This window comes from Rhinolophus sinicus, chromosome 12 (assembly GCF_057876585.1).
Source record: "Rhinolophus sinicus isolate RSI-liver-muscle chromosome 12, RSI-T2T, whole genome shotgun sequence".
Lineage (NCBI taxonomy): Eukaryota > Metazoa > Chordata > Mammalia > Chiroptera > Rhinolophidae > Rhinolophus > Rhinolophus sinicus.
This window is the reverse complement of record NC_142512.1, coordinates 9,672,773-9,694,174: the sequence shown is the minus strand read 5'-3', so window position 1 is coordinate 9,694,174 and position 21,402 is coordinate 9,672,773. Positions and strand designations below refer to the sequence as shown.

At 47.9% G+C, this 21,402-nt stretch overlaps 1 protein-coding gene across 7 annotated transcripts in view; it reads left to right on the top strand.

Annotated features, from left to right (window-relative positions):
- ARHGAP44 (Rho GTPase activating protein 44) overlaps positions 1-21,402 on the top strand; it is a 171,166-nt gene that overhangs the window by 147,260 nt on the left and 2,504 nt on the right. The window contains exons 17-21 of one of the 7 annotated variants that reach the window (XM_019755259.3): positions 9,488-9,505; positions 10,212-10,421; positions 14,209-14,366; positions 17,253-17,633; positions 19,675-19,726. In XM_019755259.3, the coding sequence (XP_019610818.3) occupies positions 9,488-9,505; positions 10,212-10,421; positions 14,209-14,366; positions 17,253-17,633; positions 19,675-19,682 (775 nt within the window). In that variant the 3' untranslated portion in view covers positions 19,683-19,726. The remainder of the gene's footprint in view (positions 1-9,487; positions 9,506-10,211; positions 10,422-14,208; positions 14,367-17,252; positions 17,634-19,674; positions 19,727-21,402) is intronic. The other 6 variants (XM_019755260.3, XM_019755257.3, XM_019755258.3 and 3 more) reach the window with 6 other exon arrangements.

The following is a 21,402-nucleotide window of genomic DNA, read 5'->3' as shown; positions in this document are numbered from 1 at the left end:
TGATGCTTTCATCTGTGCTCTTTGGGGTGAGTCGCTTGGCTCGCTTCCCACGCTTCGGGCCAAAGGTAAGTGTAGCCTTCTGAGCAGACAGTTGTGGTCACTATTGATTAGTTCTCATGGAAAAAAAAAAAAAGTTGGTCAACAAGAGCAAGTTTTTAAAAATACGTGCACTTTATTTTGATTCAAAATTTATAAACATATGCAATTCTCAACTCTTTAATGGTTTTACTTTGGTGATATGTCTGCTCATTTGCATTCTTCAGCAACATTAAACGACACCTTTTGTGCATAGTCTAACACGGCCAGTTCAGTCTCTTTGAAACAGAGAAAACCTAAAACTTAAAGCAATACAATTCATAGACTGTAAAATCCTTGCAAATTTTTAAGATTTTTCTCTCCATCTTTTATGATTAATATTTACACCTTCTTGAATGCAGTTGTTATGAGACTCCTAAAGGCGTTCAGCTTAGTTTGCCTACAAGTGACCCTGTCACACTCATTAAATCAGTTTACATCATATGTAATTGCATAATATGATTCCCATAATAAGTAAAATGGGCATAAGCAGGTTACACAGTAAGCACAGCTGATTTGTGGTAAGCATCAGCTCAGCTATGGCAACCAAAATATGTGGACTTCTGAGTGTTCAGCAAGCTGAAGGTGTCAGCTGCTGTGTTTCCCCGAAAATGACCTAGCCGGACCATCAGCTCTAATGTGTCTTTTGGAGCAAAAATTAACATAAGACCTGGTCTTATTTTACTATAAGACCAGGAATATAATATAATATAATATAATATAATATAATATAATATAATATAATATAATATAATATAATATATAATATATAAATACCGGCTCTTATATTAGTTTTTGCTCCAAAAGACATTAGAGCTGATGGTCCAGCTAGGTCTCATTTTCAGGGAAACACGGTAGTATGTCTTTTAGAAGGAATGCATGCATTGCTTGGTCAAGGAAGTCAGTTGAGTAAACTTTGGTTAGGAATTAAAAATGACTACTATAAAATAAAATTTAGCAACTGCTGCTTCAAAATAGACAGGCCCATAAAGCACCAAATGGGAATATCAGAAATGCAGAAAACAAGAAGCAGAGCAGCTACAACCTTCCACTTTCCGGTCAGACCACTAGGCAACCAGAAAGCTCCATTTATTTGAAACGCCTAAAGGGCGTCAGAGGGAAGGTTGAAAAGCCAGGACTGCAGAGGTATGAGTCCCCCCACCCTTCTCCTTTTCTGAGTGGGAGGGGAGCTGGCATGGGGACGTACACTGTGTCCTGTGATGATGCAGCAGTGTTCAGAAGGGCAGCGTCCCCAGGTGTTACCTGACCCACCAGACACTCTACATGTGAGGCCAGTGGGAGTTGTTTATCTGCTCTGTGCTGTTGTTTGTTGTTTTTATATCTACCAGGGAAAGAAAAACTGGAAATTCTTACATGTTGAAGGGAGTAGAGGGAAATTTCTTAAATTTATAAAAAAGAGCAGACTTAGAATCTGATCTTTGCATCACAAGGGAGTCGTAAGTCAGAGAGACAGAGATAGAGATAGAGAGATAGACGAGCTAGCGAGTGCATTGGAATTTGTTTTTAAAACTCAGTTGAAGCAACTCAGTTCCTTTGCGAAGCAGCTCACTGAGGGATGCCCTGGGGTTTACTTCCGGTCCTGGCTGGCTCACAGAGCACTCTTCTAGTCCTAGGTGTTTGTGCTTCAGAAGTGTGCTCCTCTTTCTCCTTATCAGACCACATTGGACTCCCAGTACCACCCCCCGAAAAGGAATCCAGATGACCTCTAAGAGTTATCACTGTGGAATCTAAGGCATTCGAAGTCCGCTGCACCCCGTAGAATACGGGCAGATGTAGAAGTTTGAACAATGATACTTTAAGCAGATGCCCCATCTCACAAAGTTCTCTTAACTCAAGAACTTTGTAAATGTTATGCCCATTCTGCATAACATTCTGATTTAAAGCTGAAACTGCTTTATATATATATATATATATATATATATATATATATATGTATATATATACATATATGTATATCTGTGTGTATATGTGTATATATATGTGTGTGTGTATGTTTGTGTGTGTATGTATATGTAAAGTATATGTGCACCTCCTATATCTTTAAAGTATGTGTGTGTGTGTGTGTGTGTGTGTGTGTGTGTATAGAGAGAGGGTGCCAGAAGAAATGTATACACATTTTAAGAAAGGGAAAAACTGTATTAATTGTAATGCTCAATATATACCAATAACAAAAGATGAATACAAGTCACGTTTGACTTCTGCAATTACAAGAGGTGCTCAGAGTGGTTACCATCAGCGTCCGGACACTTCTGATTACAACGAAATGCTGCTTGAGCATAGATAACAACATCTCTTAAAATGTGGATACAGTGTTTTGTCACCCCTGGTATATATACTTTAAGAATATAGGAGATGCATAACAAATTATTTTTGTACACAAAATGAATATGTTTTATGTGTCTTAAAATTTGTATTGAACATTAAATTAATTGAAGGGCTTACTGGCTTAGGGTAACTCTCACTGAGTTGTCTGGGTATCAGTGCCTGTGTTATAAAGTACAGAGAGCTTGTAGATAATCAATTCTTAACAAGCTTTAAGACAAACAGAAACCTAAAGTTGTGAGTAAGTCTTTTAGGGAGAGAAAAGGAATTTGCATCAGTTGAGTCTCTGTGTTATTTAGCAATATTAGGGGAAATCTCTGCATGTGTACCCATTTCTGAGCTTTTAAAATCTTTGAAATGCATATCAAAGTCTTCAAACTACTCCTACCCCCTTGAAACACTGACAAATTAAAGCTTGCTTTATTGAGGTTTTTTGGTCAGATTGAAAAAAGAATATATTCAATATATGTCAATAAAGCTGTTACTTTTTTTTTTTTTTTTTTTTTTTGAAGGGGAACAGGACTTTATTGGGGAACAGTGTGTACTTCCAGCTTTTTTTTTTTCCAAGTCAAGTTGTTGTCCTCTCAATCTTAGTTGTGGAGGGTGCCGTTCAGCTTCAAGTTGTCCTTTCAGTCTTAGTTGTGGAGGGTGCAGCTCAGCTCCAGGTCCAGTTGCTGTTTTCTAGTTGCAGGGGGCACAGCCCACCATCCCTTGTGGGAGTCGAACTGGCAACCTTGTGGTTGAGAGGACGCGCTCCAACCAACTGAGCCATCCAGGAGCTCAGCAGCAGCTCAGCTCAAGGTGCCATGTTCAATTTTAGTTGCAGGGGGCAGAGCCCACCATCCCTTGCAGGAGTCGAACCAGCAACCTTGTGGTTGAGAGCCCACTGGCCCATGTGGGGATCTAACTGGCAGCCTTCGGAGTTAGGAGCATGGAGTTCTCACTGCCTGAGCCACCACGCCTGCCCCAAGCTGTTACTTTTTAAAAAAGAAAATTTGGGGGAGAAATATTGGATAACATTTTCCCAAGCATCATGATGGCTGTTATATCCTAGATGTCATACCAGGTAGTTTACCCCCAATCCCAGCTCCTAGCTTTGGTCTTGGTGCATTTCTGATTCATATTGACACAGGAAACTGTTTCTTTAGCAAGTCCTGGGGTCAGATTTAGGAGCTAACATACACACTTTTCATGATTGTGGTAGGCAAAATAATGGCCCCCCCAAAGATATTAGGTCCCAAGCCCTCGAAGCTGTAAATATTACCTTTTTGGGGAAAATGGTAACCACATTTGTAGATGTGGTTATAAGGATCTTGAAATACAGAGATGACTCTGGATTCCCAGGATGGGCCCTGAATGCAATCCCATATATCATAAGAGGACAGCAGAGGAGATCTGACACACACATACACAGAAAAGGGGGTATGAAGATGGAGCAGAGAGTGATTTGAAGAGGTGGCCACAAGCCAAGGAATGCTGACAGCCACCAAAAGCCATAAGAGGCAAGGAAAGAATTTTCCCCGAGAGCCTCTGGAGGGAGCACAGCCCTGCTGGCACCTTGATTTCAGCCCAGTGATACTGATTTTGGATTTTTTAACCTCCAGAACTGTGAGAGAATACATTTCGGTTGTTTACCAACTTTGGGTACTTGTGACAGCAGCCCCAAGAAACTAATACATCCCTCCCCTGCAGCTACACACCAGGAGTTTGATGGTAACATGGCACCAGGTGTTTAGATTTTCCTCCATTGACGATTGAAATCTAATGTGCTCCCTTTGACTCTGAGTTGGCCGCAGTGACTTCCCTAACTGACAATGTAGCAGAAGTGATACTCTGGGCCTTCTGAAGCTAGGTCAGAAGAAGCCTTGTAGATTATGCCTGCGTCTCTTGGAACACTCCTTGGAACCCAGCTACCTTGCCATGTGGGAGTCCAAGCAGATCCTTGGAGAGAAAGAAACTGAAGCCCCCAGCCTTCAACCCCAGCCGAGCACTGAGCTGATAGCCAGCACCCAGTTACTAGCTTTGTGAGTGAGCCATCTTAGAATCTTCTAGGCCACCTCAGCTAGTGCTGTGTAGATTACACAAGCTGTCCCTCTCTGACTCTGCCACAACCTAAGATAAATGAGCTGCCAAGTTTTGAGAGTGATTTGTTGTGCAGCAAATGATAGCCAGAACAAGCTTTCAAAAAAAGGATACCGGTGTCTGGCTTCCGTAGCCCCCCTATTCCTCCAGTCTGATTTCATCTGCCTGGGCTAGGAGTCAGGCATTGGTGTTTTTGAAAATGTCCCACATGATGCTCATGTACATTGAGGGCTGAGAACCACTGAATCACAGAAAAATTTTGCCATTCTGAATAAATAATTTTGCAATGATACCGTTTTTTTTTAAATTTTCAAAACTTTCCTACTTTAGCCATTGAATGTCAGCGTGACCTACAGGCCGTGCTACCTCTGCCAAGACTCTGAGTGACACAGTATTAACACATCACACTAGTGCTCACTGGACGTTCCTCATCTCCCACTTGGAAATTTTAGGTTATTACAATGTTTTTAATGTCTTGTTTATATTATCTTTTTTGGTTTGTTTTATGGAATAGTGATATTTGTTTCCTGGATCACTCACCCCAAATAATAAATGAAAGTAACCTTGCAAATCCCTTCTATTTTTTCTGACAATGGCAGAAGTGTTATCCCTAGTCATATCGAATATATATATATGCAAGACCCATTGCTTCTAAAAGAGCCAAGATGTCTGCAGGCTGTTACCCATTGGTCAGGATGGACTCGCGGGCATAAGGATTTGTCAGATGCATCCACTGGCTATGTCCCCAGCAGAGTCGGAACAAACTCAGCGGGGATTGTTGAGGCACCTGTGCAGAAGCCCAGAGGCAAGAATAGGAAAAACGTCAGCGATGAAGCCTCCTTGCTAGCCTCACATCTCTACCCTTCTGATGGGTGCCATCCTCCCCTTTTCTATGCCTCGCTGCCTCCACTCCCTGCCCGATGCCAGCCTCAGACTTCAGACAGATCTCGCCAGTACCACCGCTGCCCATTTCCCTTCTCACGTGCCTGTTTCCTTGGTTCCTGCTGTCCCTGCTGCATGTTTGCCACCTCCTGGCTCTGGCCCATGCTCTCTACACCTGCCCTGTTGGCTGACACATCTGTCCCACTGCCCCTGCTAGCTTCTAGCCTCTTGGATCCCTACACCCACAGGTGGCAAGGCCCTGACAGCATCTGTTAGGCTGCCCGCAGACCCTTGGATCCCAGTGGAAGGGCAATCTGTCCACAGAGATCCCAATGGTCTCGGCTCTTTGTCCTCAGAAGACCAACATGCAGCTCTTCTTTCCACTCTTGAAACTTGACTTGCCTGCAGCCGTTTCACTTGCCCTACAGTGGTGTGGTCCTCAGGGTCCTCTACCAGAGCCAGTTGACAGCAACCCCCCAAAAATCTATGAGGATATTTACAGCAGAGCTAGCAGTGTCCTTAGAACTCAGTTTGGTGTCTGACTCGTCTTCAGCCTGTGCAGGAGGGCTACTCTATGATGGGTCTTGTCCCACCCACCTAGACTTGAACCTCAGTGATCAGTAGTTTGGAACAGTAATTAACTGGGAAGTTTCGAGAGAAATCTGAATGATGCTCTATGGAAGATTGATGACACTGTTGGTTATACTGGATTGACGGGGAGGCCGGGAATCTGGAGTCTGATGAGTTCTTGAAATACATGATTCGGCACATTGAAATTAATCTCTTTAGTATATGACATGTTAGAGTCTTTCTCGGTCTCCACCTTCCCTTGAGCAATTGGGCTCATTCTGCAAGCACAAACTATACTAAAGCCCAAATGGACTGGCCAGGGACAGCGGAAGGTTGCAGGAGTCTCACAGTGACATGGAAGACCTTCTGCAAGTGGGAAGGTTGTGGCCACTCCTGGCAGTCTCCCGTACCCTATCACACTTTGTTTCCCAAGGAACTTCGCAGCCAAGATAACCCATCTTAAGCTTTCCTTCTTTCCTGCCCTGATGACCTGGGCAGGACAGTAAGATTTAAGGGGTTTGTGAGGACCCCTTCTTTATTTTTCTGTTCCTTAAGCCTAGAATCATCCAAGTAGGCTTTCAGCATCCCCTCCTGTGAAACCCACAGTGCCCCTCCTAAGTCATAGATTCCTAGAAGACTAAGGAGCTTAGGGAAAAGGGCCTCTTCCTAGCCTCTATCCCTTGTTTTTTGTTCCCTTTCCTTCGACCATAGAACCACCCCAAAATATTTTGATGTTTAGAGCCAGTGTTAGGAAGGGAAGAAATCTGATGTCAGACCCTATAAACCCAGGTGATATGACCCAGATGGGGTCTTTCCAATATCTCATCTCATACTGTACCTGATTCACTGACACCATATCCTTTCCCCATTCAATCAGCTTGTTTACGGCTTGGGTTCACTCTCTTTATTTCTTTCTCCATGGAGTTTTTTTTTTTTTTTTTTTTTTTTAATTGTATGTACTTGGCACCTACACGGACAGAACAGCATCACAGTCAAGGTTACCACGTACTGATTTCTTAACAGGTGCTAAGGAATTGGTGCACACTGTTCTATTTTTTTCTTTACAACAACCCTAAGAAAGGAGGGGAGGTGGTATTACTCCCATCTTACAGAGAGAGAGGGTAATCAGAGGATACTAGATGTTAAGTAAGTCATCCATAGCACACAGTAATGAGAAAATCTGGGATTCAGACCCCAAATCCTACATCAAAAGTCCATACCCTTGCCCACAGGGCTGTGCTGCTCCCTAGAAGAATTGGGGTGAGCATGAAAAGGAGTGGGGTCACCCCATCCTTGTGATCCCAAGGAGTGGGCATCGCAGAGCTGCCACCCCAGCTCCACACAATCCAGCTTCCAGGCCTTTATCTTCCCTCCATCAAGATATTGTATGATTCTCTATATGGCCAACTGGTCAACCCCATAAAATACCATTTGCATAGCTAGACAGACCACTTATGGGGACACCCTGTGTTTCCCATCTCTCACCCCCACAACCCAGTGCATGACGACTTGGTATCCTCCCTGAGGCAATGGCCCAAAGACGTGCTAGATGTATCTTCGCACTCAATCATGATAAAATTCCTTCACGGAAATGCTGGAAGTGGGATGGGAAGTATCAGCCTTATTCTGTAGTTGAGGAGGGAGCCCTACTGAGTCAGTGAATGGTTTAGCTGGATCTTCAGGCCTGGATCATTCCAGAACAGATTCCGTAATACAGTCTCATGAAAAATGCAAAGTGTGGCTTATGATAAATTCCATGCAAATATAAGGTCCTGGGAGACTAAGTGGAGTTAAACGGGAGATTGTACGTCATTGCCTTGCCGAGGTGAGGATGTGTCACCTGGTCTACCCCACATGGCTCAGTGGTGAGTGGGGGAGAACTCTGCACCCCCTGCTCCTCAGCTCCTTGCCCTAACTATCCTTCTTACCATAACCCCTTGTCCTGACTTTCTGAAAAGATCAATTGTCATTTAATACATGCCCACTGTGAACGTGATGCTACCTCCCAAGAAAATAATTTCAGGTGGAGAGTGGTGATTCCATATGGCATAAAAGTGAAAGTACGTGTTCAGCTGTTACTTCTTTGTTGGTGACATTTTGCCACTGATGGCAGGTCTCACTCTGTCCATACCCCATGCCCCAGCTGGCTCCTTCACTTGGTAAACTAGGAGATCACCAGGTAGCCTGGCACCTATGGTTGCTCACGCTGAAGATGCCATTGGAAGTAGAAGGCATAGCCCACCAGCCCTGACCCTGAAGCCCCTGCCTCCCCTCCCTTCACCTCCACCAATGTCTTTCTAAGTGAAAGAGAATCGGGTAAGAAAAACAGTGAGGCTTGCATGCCTGCCATACTTACCAACCATTGCAACGAAGTGATATCAGTTCCCTGCTCCCAGGGGAATATTAAGCTTCTTGCTCTTTGTATCTTGATAAATTCTGAAGCCCAGGAACACAGTTTGATACTCCTTGGAGCCCTCTTTAAATATCAGGGGATGCAACTCGACCCTGTGCCAGACATTTGAGTTGCCTCCAAAACTGATTCTGGGTCTCCTATAGGAGGTGCTTATTTATTGTCAGAGGGTCTTGAGACCCAAGATGACTTGAAAGCTAGTGGATCCTGGAAAGAGACTGACCTCTCCTCCCTACCCTCCGGTGCCTCCTCAGAGCCATCCAAGGAAGATGAGAAAAAATTAACATTGATATTACACACGAAAAGGTCTCTGTGGATCCTACAGAGGAAAGAGTGTCAGGAAGGTGTCTCCCTCCCAGTGTGTGCTCAGCTTTTAGCACCATTTCTTCACTGTGTACCATGCCGTCTCCATGCCAAGTTGTATTTCCTTAAAGGGCCTAAATCCCACTTGCTACAACCAAGCTCTATACTTGAACACTTTTTATTTTTTAATCTTGCTGCCCCTTTGCAAGGTAAATGTGACTTTTCAGGTGCACAGGGTCTCATGGTGTCCTAGCTTTGTGCGTCTGACCAGTGTGGGTGAGAATAAGGGGTCAGAGCAAGCACACAGAAACCGTCACACCCACACCCCACTGTGCATACAGGGCAGACGCTGGCTGGGAGTACGTGTTTTCTCCCTGTGAATGTCTGTGTCTTCCCAGATACCAGAAATATTAGCTCTCGCCTTAGTCAGTGAGGCCCCGACTACGTCCCACAGTACAAGTTACCACCTAGACCAGGGAAAAGGAATTAACTGCCTTCTAAATCATGGAGCTTAAAAGTAAGCAGGTGACTATTATTCCCTCATCAATCTTTTTCCTCCCTTAGGATGCCCTCTCATGCCCACCTGTATGCACTGATCTCAGCGCTTCAGCTTCTCTCTTTATTCACCTGTAAGCTTGATAGGATAAGATTTTTCACCCACGCAAATAGAAGAGTCACTTTAAGAGACCAACAAAATCAAAATCATTTTTTGCCACAATAAAAGCCCCATGCTAAGACTCTGACCTTGACGAGACAACCTATATGTCCGAAGAAAGACGTAGTTTTTTTGACACTAATATCTGTATGTTTCTGTCCCTGCAGCCTTAGGAAAATCCAAAGGTACAGTATCCTCGGGTAGCTACAGGCCATGTTCAGTCTCTGAAAACTAAGCGAGCTATGCCTTAGTGAGCTCTGCCAGAGGGTGAATGTGCCGCGTCTGGTTGCTTGGCCCACTTAACTGAAGCTGACTGTAATCTCATCATTAAAACGGAATCGGAACAGAGAGTGACCCTAGGCCCGGTCAGCCCGTTCCCTGCAGTGTAGACAAGCGGGTGTGGCCTGCAGAGGCGGTAGCTTGGCCAGGGTCCTGGGGCTAATGACTGGGCCCCGTGCTGTAAACCGCAAGTGACAAGAAGAAGGATGGATATTTAGATGTCTCCTGCTGGTTGGTGCCATGTTCTAGTCCCATGCTGCCCGTGTCCCAGTCCCGCCCACCTGCCTCTCCCACCTGAGAGGAGTGAGTGCCCCCCAGAGAGGCTGCATTCTGCCCTGAACGATCAGCTGGCTTTGGCAGAGGGTAGACACACCGCTGCCTGCTGTGCCAGGGCCACTGGTGAGGCCTGCCTGGGGCAACCAGGATGCTCCAAGCGTTGCCTGTCTGTCAGTGGAGCCCTGCTGATGCCTCGCTTCTCTGAGCCCAGGAAGGTGCTAAGGCTGCACTGCTGTTCTCCTAACACGGATGTGCTTGAATGTGTCCGCTTCATGGGGGAGGGAGCCTGTCACCTGTCACGCGTGGGTAAGCACGTGTCTTTGTGTCCCTCACCAGCATGGGCGTGAGGGTGATGGACACGTCCTGGGTGGCTCGAAGAGGCTCCTCTGCCGGCCGGAAAGGGTCGTGTGCCCCGCCCTCCATGCAGCCCCCTGCCCCGCCCGCCGAGCTGCCATCATCCCTTGCTGAGCAGCCCCTGGACGACCCCGCAGTACCCTCGCTTTCTCCATCAAGCATGGGCCTCCAGCCAGGGGCTGAACGGACCAGGTAAGCCTGGGCGGGCTGCCTGCGGTGCAGGGTGTGGTGGGGTTTGCTGCACCCACTCCAGGCCTCTTGGACGCTGTCATTTCCCCCCATTTCTAAGCATTCGTGTTGGCTTTCTGCATGATGCTGACACCCAATAAATCATTCACAGCTCCCTGGATTATCAGATAAATGCCAGGCTTCCCAAGAATTGCATCCCTAAGCAAACAGCAGAAGTATCAGGTGGCAGCGTGCTAATATGGTGTGAGGCATCTCAGTTCCCAGCTCTCCACGTCCCCTTCCAAAGCTGTTAGCATTTCCCTAGTTTGAAATTTAGAATGTCGGTATTTCTCTTTTCTTCCCCTCCACTTTTAGATTCGTAGGGGCCATTTTCCCTGCTCACATGAGTGCAAATCAGGGAAGTAGTGGAGGTCATGTGGTCATGCTGACCTGGTGAGCTTCTTGCAGGTGCACAGTTGTGTTTCCATTCTGTGAAGGGAAGAAAAAAGAACAAGCTCATTCCATCACTAGTTCGCTGAACATTTATGGAGGAATGTGTCCATCCAAAGATGAAAGATGTAATCTGTGCCCTTAAGACATACACGTTCCAGTGAGCAAATACTCACAAATCATGAAGGCACATGGTCATACCCAGGGATGCGGGGGAAGGGGGCTGTACCTGGCCTTTCTTTGAAAGGGGGCGGTCGGAGGGGATTCTAGAAGCTGGAATCACACAGTGAAGCTACTTTGCTATTAACAGCAATTAGGAAAACTATCTGCTCTCCAACAACTTAGGAGACCTAGGAAAGTGAGTCACATCAGACATGGCTTTACATTCTGTTATTAGAGGATGCAGCATTCCTCCAGGGCCATTGCTGGAAAACATTTGGGGTTTGGGGAAGATGATTCTTTTAACCCAATCTTTGTATGCATGCGCCCATGAGTACATAGACACACCAACCCCCTACGTGAAGGGATTGCAGGCTTTCTTTTTTCTTTAATGAGCAGTTCTCTTCCCTGCGAAATTGGAAAATGACAAAGGGAAAGGGGACAATCACAGAGTTTAGGAGGGCAAGACTGACACTGGATGTGCGTGGGTTGTTGCTGTTGGCTCCAAGTCAGAGACAATGCAAGGACGCCGGCACTGGCTATGTACTCACTGGGCTTCAGGTCCACTTGAGAGATGCAGATGGGGGAGAGCGAGTTCAGTGGAGAAGCAGAGGCAATGGCTGAGGGCCAGTGACTGATGAGGAAGAGATTTGGACGAATTGATTTGCTGGGAAGGTTCCCTTTGCACACACTGGCTCCACTCTGATTTCCCATCTTATCACCAAGACTTGGTGCCAACAACATTTGGCATATAAATGATGTTTCTGGAAAATACCCCTCCAAGATGGATTTCCCCTGGCTCTGAGATGTTCCCAGAATGTTGCAGATGAGTGGCCTCGCAGAGTCACACATGGGCAGGGAACACCGCCCACTGGTTCAGATGATATACAAGGTCAGTCCCATTGCTGAACAGTCAGACGTCACACTGGCCCTTTTTCCCAGAGTAACCAATCCTGTAGATTTCCTTTGGGCGTCAATGTCCTTATTTGTCTTGTACCACTCTTACCCTCCCCACATGGATTCCTCCCAATACAAATGGCTGTTCCATTGCTTTGTTTCTTTGTTTCTGTTTTCTTGGACATTCACAGCCCAGACGATGTTTCTTCCAGTACCAGATTCCTGTTACTGCTCCCCCACCCCCAAGGATGGCAGGCCCTCCCCTGCCTGTGGCTTGCTCCAGCGTTCCCATTCCCCACAAGGGTCATCCCCTCGAGGCTGATGGTCTCTCCAGCCAGGCTCAGCCTCTGTACCCTGCTCATCTGCTTGGCATTAACTCCAACCCCAAACACTTCTTCCTGCCCCTTTGCACCCAAGCTCACTGAGTCACACATCCCCAAATCTTACCTGTCTTCAAGCGTGCTATAACTGTGCTTCATCCATCTCGGGCTCCTGATAGCTATGTTACTTACACCCCAGCTCTCCCCCCTGGGTCAGCTGCATCTATGCTGGAGAGAGAGGATCCAGGCAATGTATGTAAATACTTGTTTCTACAGTGGGGGGAGTGTGCAGGTGGGAAGGAAAAGAAGAACGAGCTTCTAGGGCCCTAGATTCCTTAGACAGATGTCTTTCCAGAGGAAAGAAGGAGCCTATTGTCCCGCAAGAAGCAATTATGTTGTTTGCTAGTTTCGTGTTTTCTTCTGTTTTACCTTCTCCCTTAATGGAGGCGGAGACGGACAGGACAGAGTGATATCTGTCATTAACACCTGAGTGCCTGGTTACCTTGGGCCTGAAGAAGAATGAAAGACATTTTTGCCCAACAGGAGTGAGGGAAGGGTTTTCTGGGTTTTGTTGTTGTTGTTCCATTAACAGAGTAGAGAAAGGAACTGTTGTTCTTCTAGTCCTCTGATGGAATGGCTTTTTTCCTTGGGGAATTACGTAGTGTGATGTAACACTCATCCTGAGAAGGACAGAACTTACTAGCACCTTGAGTGTGGGCTCCTTTCATTCCTCCACGGAGAGAAGATTAGCTGTACTTTGATCATGTTTGCTCTTCCAGCCCAGGTCCCTCTCTGCCTCCCAGCCTTTCTCACTATACCTCAGTGGAATGAGCAGTATATTCCTAGCTCTTTAATGTTTAGTTTCTAGACAAATGTAGGGAAGAAATGGGCTGTAACTAGTTTTGGGGGGAAGAAATAATCATTGCAAAGGATTTAGGTTTCCACTCTCTGTGCCCTACCTGAGGGCATCAGAATCCAAGCAGGTTCCAGCAAAGGTGACAGATAGCTCCCAACTCCAAGGTCACCTCCCTCTTTTGTTAGGGGTTACCTGGAACATTATGTTGAAAACAAGTGAGAACTCTGTGGGGGAAATGTGGGGATGAATTGGTGATGTCTGTGATGGGTGGCGTGTTGGGGAGGACGGTAGGGAGTGAGGAGCTGACCATTTATTTCCCATCCCTGGTCTGTGGAGTGGAGTGGAGTAGGGTGTCTTTTAACATGTACCTCATCCTTAGGAGAAGGCCTGAGAAAGAGCCAGCAGTGGAGGATGAACCCTCTTTGGGACCTCGTGACCCAGGGTGTCCCTTTATCAATTCAAGGGACTCCAGAAGCCCTCACTGCCATTGACCCTAATCCTCCCTCCACGCCTGGTAGACCGGGACTCAAACTGGCCCACATCTGGACATTGAAATCCTACCATTTGCTGAGACCTGCTACTGAATTTGAGGATGGGTCCCCAATTCCTCCCCTGCTTGGAGGTGGGAATGAGGTTCAAGGAAAGCAGCTGGGGAGCCATGGCCATAAGGCTTGGCAGTGTGAGCCCAAGTCATCAGCCCTCGCTCAGCACACGGACCCTAAGAAGGTCTTGCTCTGGTCTGCTGTGGATACAGGAGGGACACAGCACTGAGGTGTTCCAGTTTCTGAATGTCCGAGAATGCCAGTGTTGATCACAGGGTAGAGGGGGAGAGCTCAGGGGCCCTGCCTCCCACTGCTCATGGTCTCCCGATGGAGAGAGGGCAGCGGTGTGGAGAGGGAACCGGCAGTGAGTGCCACACCAAGGGGAAAGTGGGACCCAGGCCATCTGAGCCCCCAGAAGGGACAGTCACCTCTGGGGGCGTCTTTGAATATATTCAGAAGGTCCTGAGACAGACCAGGCTGGGACAGACCAGAGCTGGCCCAGAGGCACACGTACTGAGATCCACAATGCTGGTGCTACGAGGCCTGAGTTCAGGGGTTCACTCTTGTCCTTTGTGCTTATGTTTTAGCACTTCTAAAAGCAAGGAACTTTCTCCAGGATCTGGGCAGAAAGGAAGTCCAGCTTCCAGCCAGGGGGCTCCCAGTACAGGGACGCAACCAGGAGCACAAGCGGGCACCAGTCCCGGCCAGCTACCCGCAGACCAGAGTCCTCACACCCTCCGGAAAGGTACGTCACCGCCTTGCTCCACATCGGTCTCAGGCCAGACATCGCTGCACGTGTGCTGCCTGGGAACTCATTTCCCTCACTTAGCACGGATACTTAGAAACCGTGGCTTAGTGGAACATTCCTGGTCTGGGCATTCGAGGTTTGGCAGCTAACCAACTCCAAGAGGGATCATTTCATCACTATTCCTCCGTTTCCTCACTTGAACAGTGGGCTCGTTAGTGGCGTGTACAGGATATTGCTTCCTGTGCCCTAAGACCTCTGTGCAGAATCACTGCTCAGGATGACGTGTGTCTCCCACAGACCCCACCAGGCTCTGCCGCCATCATTTAAGATGTGTGGGGTCTTCTGCCTGTCAACCGGGGCCTCACACAGCTGCCTTCCCTGGGATTGTTTGTCGAATGTGACACAGAAGAGGGAATCAGATTGTTTCTACAGGAGTCCTGCCCTCCCCTATTTCCATTTTAGAAGGTCTGAGAATTTCTTCACGGACCCCGGAGCTGCCCACTGGAACTCACTGTAAAAGGCCCAGTTATTCTCCTGAAGTGACCCCCAAAATTTAGAGACATGCTCCGCGGTGATGTTCCATACATGGGGAACTGCAGGGAATGTGTGTGCTTACCCAAATCTTTTCTGTTGGTTTTCACCTTATGTCACCACTTTACAAAGTCTTTAACTTGTTTATAATAGCCTATTGTTTCATTTGTTCTCAATTCAGGCCTTTCTAGCTTGTAGGTATGGATTTAGCTCCAGGATTTGTAGAGCAGGGCTGGTTCACCTTATCCACACATACCTTCACGACAGGTAGATTTCCTGCCATCCTGGCTCCAGGCTGCGGTGGCAATCCCGTTATCCACGTCTGCTCTCACCCAGTCCTTCCATCTTGTCCCTATTCATGCATTATGCATCCTACAAGCAGTTATTGGGCCCCTACTATGTGCAGAGCTCTAAGGATGTAACAGCAACAGGCATAGCCTCTCCAGAAAGGTAAATGTGGAACTATAATACAAGGGTGGTGCCGTTCAGGGCAGTATGGGGTACTTGGGACACCCTTCCAGACAGGAATTGAGCCACAGTGGTGGGGGCAGGGAGGTGGAATTTAGCATTTCAGGGTTTTTTCCCAGCAACAACAGATTTTCCTTGCAGTCTAGATAGACTTCTTTGGCCATCTTTGTGTACAAGGACTTTAGCCTGTCCCCCACCCTCTGAGTGGGGTGACAACAAGCCATTGTTTTGCCCAGTGGAGTCAGGGCTCCCAGTCCAGGCCAGTCAGCTAACTAGTTGGCCCTCTCAGTTTTCACAGCACATTGGGACTATGAGGTGGCCTAGAATGGTACAGGTCCCTTTCCCAAGTGGCATTCAGTAGCTCAGAGCCATCTTTTGAAAGGTACAACTTCTTCTCCACCCTCCACCATCGCCCCCATTGGCACACTTACCTTTTTTCTTTTTGAAGCCCTCAGTCTTTTGAGAACGTGCCTACAGTTGTACATTATGGCTTCATCCTGTCACTACCAAGAAGTGGTAAATGTCATCATAGACTACATGGTGATGTCACTGCATCCTCCCTGTTCCAGCTCATGTAGGACAAGACAGGTTCAAGCATGATTCCTGGAGTCTCCACTTGCTTCTCACCCACCGGAGTAATTCCCACATTAGCCAGTAGTGCTGAAAAGTGGTTTTATTATAAGTCATGCTTATCTGGTACTTTATACACATGGTCCCATTTAATTATTGCAATCCTGCAGAGAGGAGGTTTAAATAAATATCCCCTGGGCTTACAGTGGGTAAGACAGGGGAGGAATTTGAGCCCATGTTGGTGGGACCCAGGAGAACATGTCATTTCCTTGTCCACACTGCACAGTGAAAGACCAGGGAAGTGCACTTTAGAATAGATTTTATTCCATGGAGGGGTGAGGAGTGAGGGGTGGGAGAAGTGTCCCTGGTGCCTCCTTGAGGGCTTAGAGGACAATTTCTTCTAGAATTAATGGTACCCACAGCCGGCACTCAATTGACAGATTAGTGATCGCTTTCTCAAGACCTTTGCCCATCAATGGGATCATCTGAGTGTTTGAATTTGTCATCCTCCCCAGTTCATTTTTAATTAAAAGTATAATTTATTTGTTACCCTTTGGCATGATTAAGTAAAGAAAAAGTAAAACAACAGCAATGCAGAGGAGGTCGGGGCTTAAAACAATGCAGTAGATCTGTCTATACTCATATTTGTACCCAGAGGGTACGATTCCTGAAAGAAAAGCACCTCAGAAGCAAGCATGCTGTATCGGGGGAAGGACAGATATGATGGAGGCACTGGGCTTCTGTGGCCAAAGTACGTGGTCATGTGTCCTTATTATGGGAGCCAAGAGCCATTGGGCAGGTTCAGCCAAAAGTCAGAGTTTCCTATTGTAAGGACAAGCATCCCGAACAGGGTCCACTGTCATAGGTTGAACTCCAGTTGTCCTCTGTTGGACCCTCTGTCCCTGACTCACTCTCCCTCAGCATAGCACCCATACCTTTTGCCACTCCGAAGTGGTGACAGGACACTGGGAAATCAGTCACTGCCTGTGGGTGGGAAATTTGTGCTGCAGTTTGGCTGTGTGTGTGTGTGTGTGTGTGTGTGTGTGTGTGTGTGTGTGTGTGTGTGTGTTGGCAGGAATTCAGAGACGACGAGGAGAAATCAGTGAACAGATGGGGAAATATGAAAACTTGCAGTTCTAGGTGATGTTTTTTAAAAATTGTATTGGCTGTTCTCGGGGTAGCAAGAGCTGGGGGTGGGGGTGAGGAGGTGGCAGAGGTTAGGAGGTGGTGAAGGGTGTGCTAATAGGCTACATAGACAATGGGCTTCATTTAACAACCTTGTGTGTTGCTCTTGTGTTGTGTTTTCTCTTCCAGTTTCCAAGAAGGTGGCACCAATTCCACCCAAGGTCCCCTTTGTCCAGCCGGGCACTGTGACTGACCAGTCCGCCGGCCAGCCATCCCCACTCAGCCTGTCTCCTACCCCACCGAGCACCCCATCGCCCTACGGACTGAGTTACCCTCAAGGGTACTCCTTGGCCTCAGGCCAGCTCTCCCCAGCTGCTGCAGCTCCCCCTCTGGCCTCTCCTTCCAGCTTCACAAGCACTTTAACCAAATCACGGCCCACCCCTAAGCCCAGACAGAGACCCACCCTGCCGCCTCCTCAGCCTCCCACAGTGAACCTCTCAGCCTCTAGTCCACAGTCCACGGAGCATCCCATGCTAGATGGCATGTCCCCCGGGGAAAGCATGTCTACAGGTAACCAAGCCTCAGTTCCCTCAGATTTTCCCATGAACCTTAGTGAAATGTGCTGAGGGGAGGGGCTACCGGTGCCCGCCAGTTCATAGATCCCTGCTTGCCACAGGATGGCTGAGCTGGTGCCACTGTGGCTTCCACCACAGTGGATCCTTTGACACCACCCTCAAGCCAGTGGAAAGCAGCTCAGGATGGATGCAAGTCACCCCGCAGAGGGGCTTCTTAGGGGATTCTCCCAACCGAATGCCTGCGGGCCCAGGGCTCTGATGCTGGCGGTAATTTGGGTGTTGAATGCCCTGAATTCTTTGGAGTGGTGCTTCAGGAGAGGCTGGACGCAGGGTTGTGATTGCAGAATAGCACAGGTGAGGGGTGGAGGCTTTCCTTGTGTAGAGAGAGCCCAAGGATCTAAACAGGTACAAACCTGTATCTTGAGAACAGACACTAAGAACCAAAGACATTTTTTTCCTATTACTTAAATAAGCCTAATTAGAAACATGGATTTCTAGCAATATATATTTAGAAAGGGGTCAGTTTCAGAAAAGCTGCGTGTCCCCCTGTTGTTAAAGGAGCTAATTGGACAAGCCCACAACAGCTAAATTTAGTTTTGCTTTAAGTTTAAAATCAAAGATGGAGCTCTTTCCCCCCAAGGGAAAAAAACTGTATAAGCATGAAATCACAAACACACACCAGAAACTGTGTGTTAGCAAAAGCTGTGTGTGCGTTAGAAGAGGACATTTTTGAAACATCGCTCCACTCTGACCACGTGAGATTAGATCTGACCACGGGGCATATTTGTGGTGCCCACTAACGTAGGCATAGCATTTTCCTCACGCAGGGAGGCAGGCCACGGGCTGGGCGCTGTCTTGGAACAGGGACAGCTTGCCGTGTCAGCAGGCGGCAGAGCAGTGCACACATGCTTAGTGTTGTCCCAAGTGGCAGAAGGTGAGGGAGCTTGGAATGGAACACACACACACACACACACACACACACACACACACACCAAACACCACAGAGATACACAGATACCACCCACACACAGTACACAGAAACACTACCCAAATACACATACATCCATGCATACACACCACACAAGTACACTGTATAAATACACACACCACGCAGACACAAAGAACAATGCAGTCCTAGGTGCACTGGGATTTCTCATAGGGATTGTGCTTTTATTCCTATGTCCTTCTCCAGGAGTGATGTTTGTTTTCACTTGATTAGATAGCAGGGGTGAGCCTGTGGGGTTCAGTAGCTTGCTGCCTATGAAAAGGCCAGTCCAATTGGAGTGTTTGCAATGGGTCGAAAGATTTAAATATTGTGGGCAACAGCCGTCTGGTGGTTTGGCTTCTTTATTTTGGGATGTGATTACTGTCGAAGGTATAGCTGCTGTCATTTACCCTGAGGCTCATAAAAAATTAAGGTAATTCCTCTTTGAAAGACGACAGTGAGCACCACTTTCCACGGGTGGTTCTTGGTGATGGGTCCTGAATGAGGCCTGATGGAGGGGGCACAGGCCTGCTGCCCTCAGGGCTCATGGCCACACCCCACGAGCTCGTGGTCACCCCCAGTAAGCTAGAGGGGCTGCTCCTCCCAACACCTCAGCCTGCCAACGAGTGCAGCTGCCCCAAGGAAGGGACACAGCATAGGGTTGATACTGGAAGCAACAGAATGAGCAGCAGGTATCACTGAGGAAGAACAGAGAGATAATAGAACGAGGAGAACTCTGGGGGCAAAAAGTGGGCAACAGAAAGCACAGAGGGGCAGCCAGTGTCCCCACAATCACATGAGAAATGTAACAATCCTCTTTCCATTGCACCAGGTCGCAGTAATAATGCCCTTGGCCCCCGTACCTGTTCTGTTTTCACGTTCTTTGGCAGCAAACTGTTGTTCTGTCCCGTGCGCACCGGCCTCTGACCAGACTAGAAACGTAATGACCTGGCGTGGCCCACCTGACTGTGATACTTGGCATAGTTTTTGTTACGTTCTTGTTTCATCGTGTTTATTCCTTTCTCCGAATCCTATCATTGTGTTCTTGCAGCTGTGTGACATGAGTGCCGCAGTTTTGGATACGTGTGAGGGGGATGTTCAGGGTAAGCGGCCCCAGCCTCGCCTCCTGTCCACTCGCCCGAGCCAGCCAGGCCACAGCTCTCTGCCCCGCACTCTGCATGTAGCTCAGACCTGCATGGCGGCTTCCATCCTGGTGCCTTCCCCAGCCTCCGCAGGAGCTGCCGGGTCCGAGAGCTCATTAGGCTTTTTGGGATCACTGGCCATTTTTTTTTGTTTTTTTGGGGGGGTCTGTTTTTTTCTTGTCCTTAGCAGATGGGGGAGACAGCCAGGCAGAGGCCGAGCTCATCTGCTCCCCACCCTCTGTCACCTAACCTCAGCTCCCCGATGCTCTTGTGGTTTAGAATTGAAAGGGTAACAGGACTGCTCATATCACGAACCTTTGTTATCACTGGAGGGCCTGCAGAAGACATCTGTGCCCAGTGTCCAGGACAGTTCCTCACATACATGTTGGTTTAGGGAAGGGTCCCAATGATGTTGCCACCCCAGTGCCTGGATGCAGCCTCACCACGTGGCTGGGAGGCTGTCCGTGAGGCATGCATGCGTGCACCCCAGCCATTCCCACTTTCTGAAGGAATGTCTAACTTGCCTTCCTCTGGGCTGAGACAGCTGACAAATCCTGAAGAATCCACAGTAGTAGAATTCTTCCTGAGCTCACTTTTTCGTAAGGTATATGGCCAGCCAGATCCTGTCTATCCAACTCAATGAAATATTTTGGAAGCAGTTATACCAGTTTTTGTTGATATCCTCCAATAAAGAGCAGATACTCAAAAGTAAAACCAAGTCAAGAACATGAAAGAAGCCAGAGGAGCCAGGTGTTTTTGCCTCAGTAAGGAGGGGCATCCAGAGTAAACCAGGGGAGGGCTCCCCGGTGCCCCCAGGAAAGCTGCTATGCCTGTGGTCCTGTGGGGACCAATGACAGGCATGGCAGGAGGGCGTCCAGACAGGTCTCCTGACAGACACTTCTGGAGCTTTGTCTGAAACAAGAAACAAGCTCCCCCTGCACTCCCCCTGCGCCCCTGCAATGTCACTGGGGCTTCTTTCCCTAAATCTTGCTCCCGGGTTTCCTGCATTGCCTTCCTCCGCAGGGCTCTCTCTAAGGGAACAGCCAGGAGCACAGCTGAGCAGCTCATCTCAAGTTCCTGTCAGGGATGGGGGTTCTTTACATGCTCTTTCTGTAACTGTCAAGTAACCCATCACCACCCTTTGTTGTTCCCCTTTGACTGCTGGGACACAGGGAAGGTAAGAAACCTGTCCAAGCTTATACTCTCCCTAGTGACAGAGATAGGATGTGGAATCCAGGCCTGATGGCCTGTGCCTTACCTAACAGAACATGGCACGACAGGTGGGGCAGGTGGGGCAGGTGGGTCCCAGGCCAGGAGCTGCCTCCCACTAGGCACCAGGGATGGACCCCAGCAGTGAGCCCAAAGGCCTGCACATGTCCTCTGGGGCAGGAAGAAGAGCCAGTGGCACTGGCTGAGCTAGCCTCACACCCCCAGTCACTGCTCCATCAGGCAGCAGAATGAAGACAGGCTGGGATGACATTTTGAGGACTGTTTGAGGGGGTGGGGTGAGACAGAAGGACCTTTTGTTGGAGAGTTTCCATGTTTGTATGTCATTTAGGGCAGTGTCCAAATGTCTGTCTGTCCACTTGATATGGCATTCTTTGGGCTGAATGTTTGTTTTACCAAAAAATCAAAAA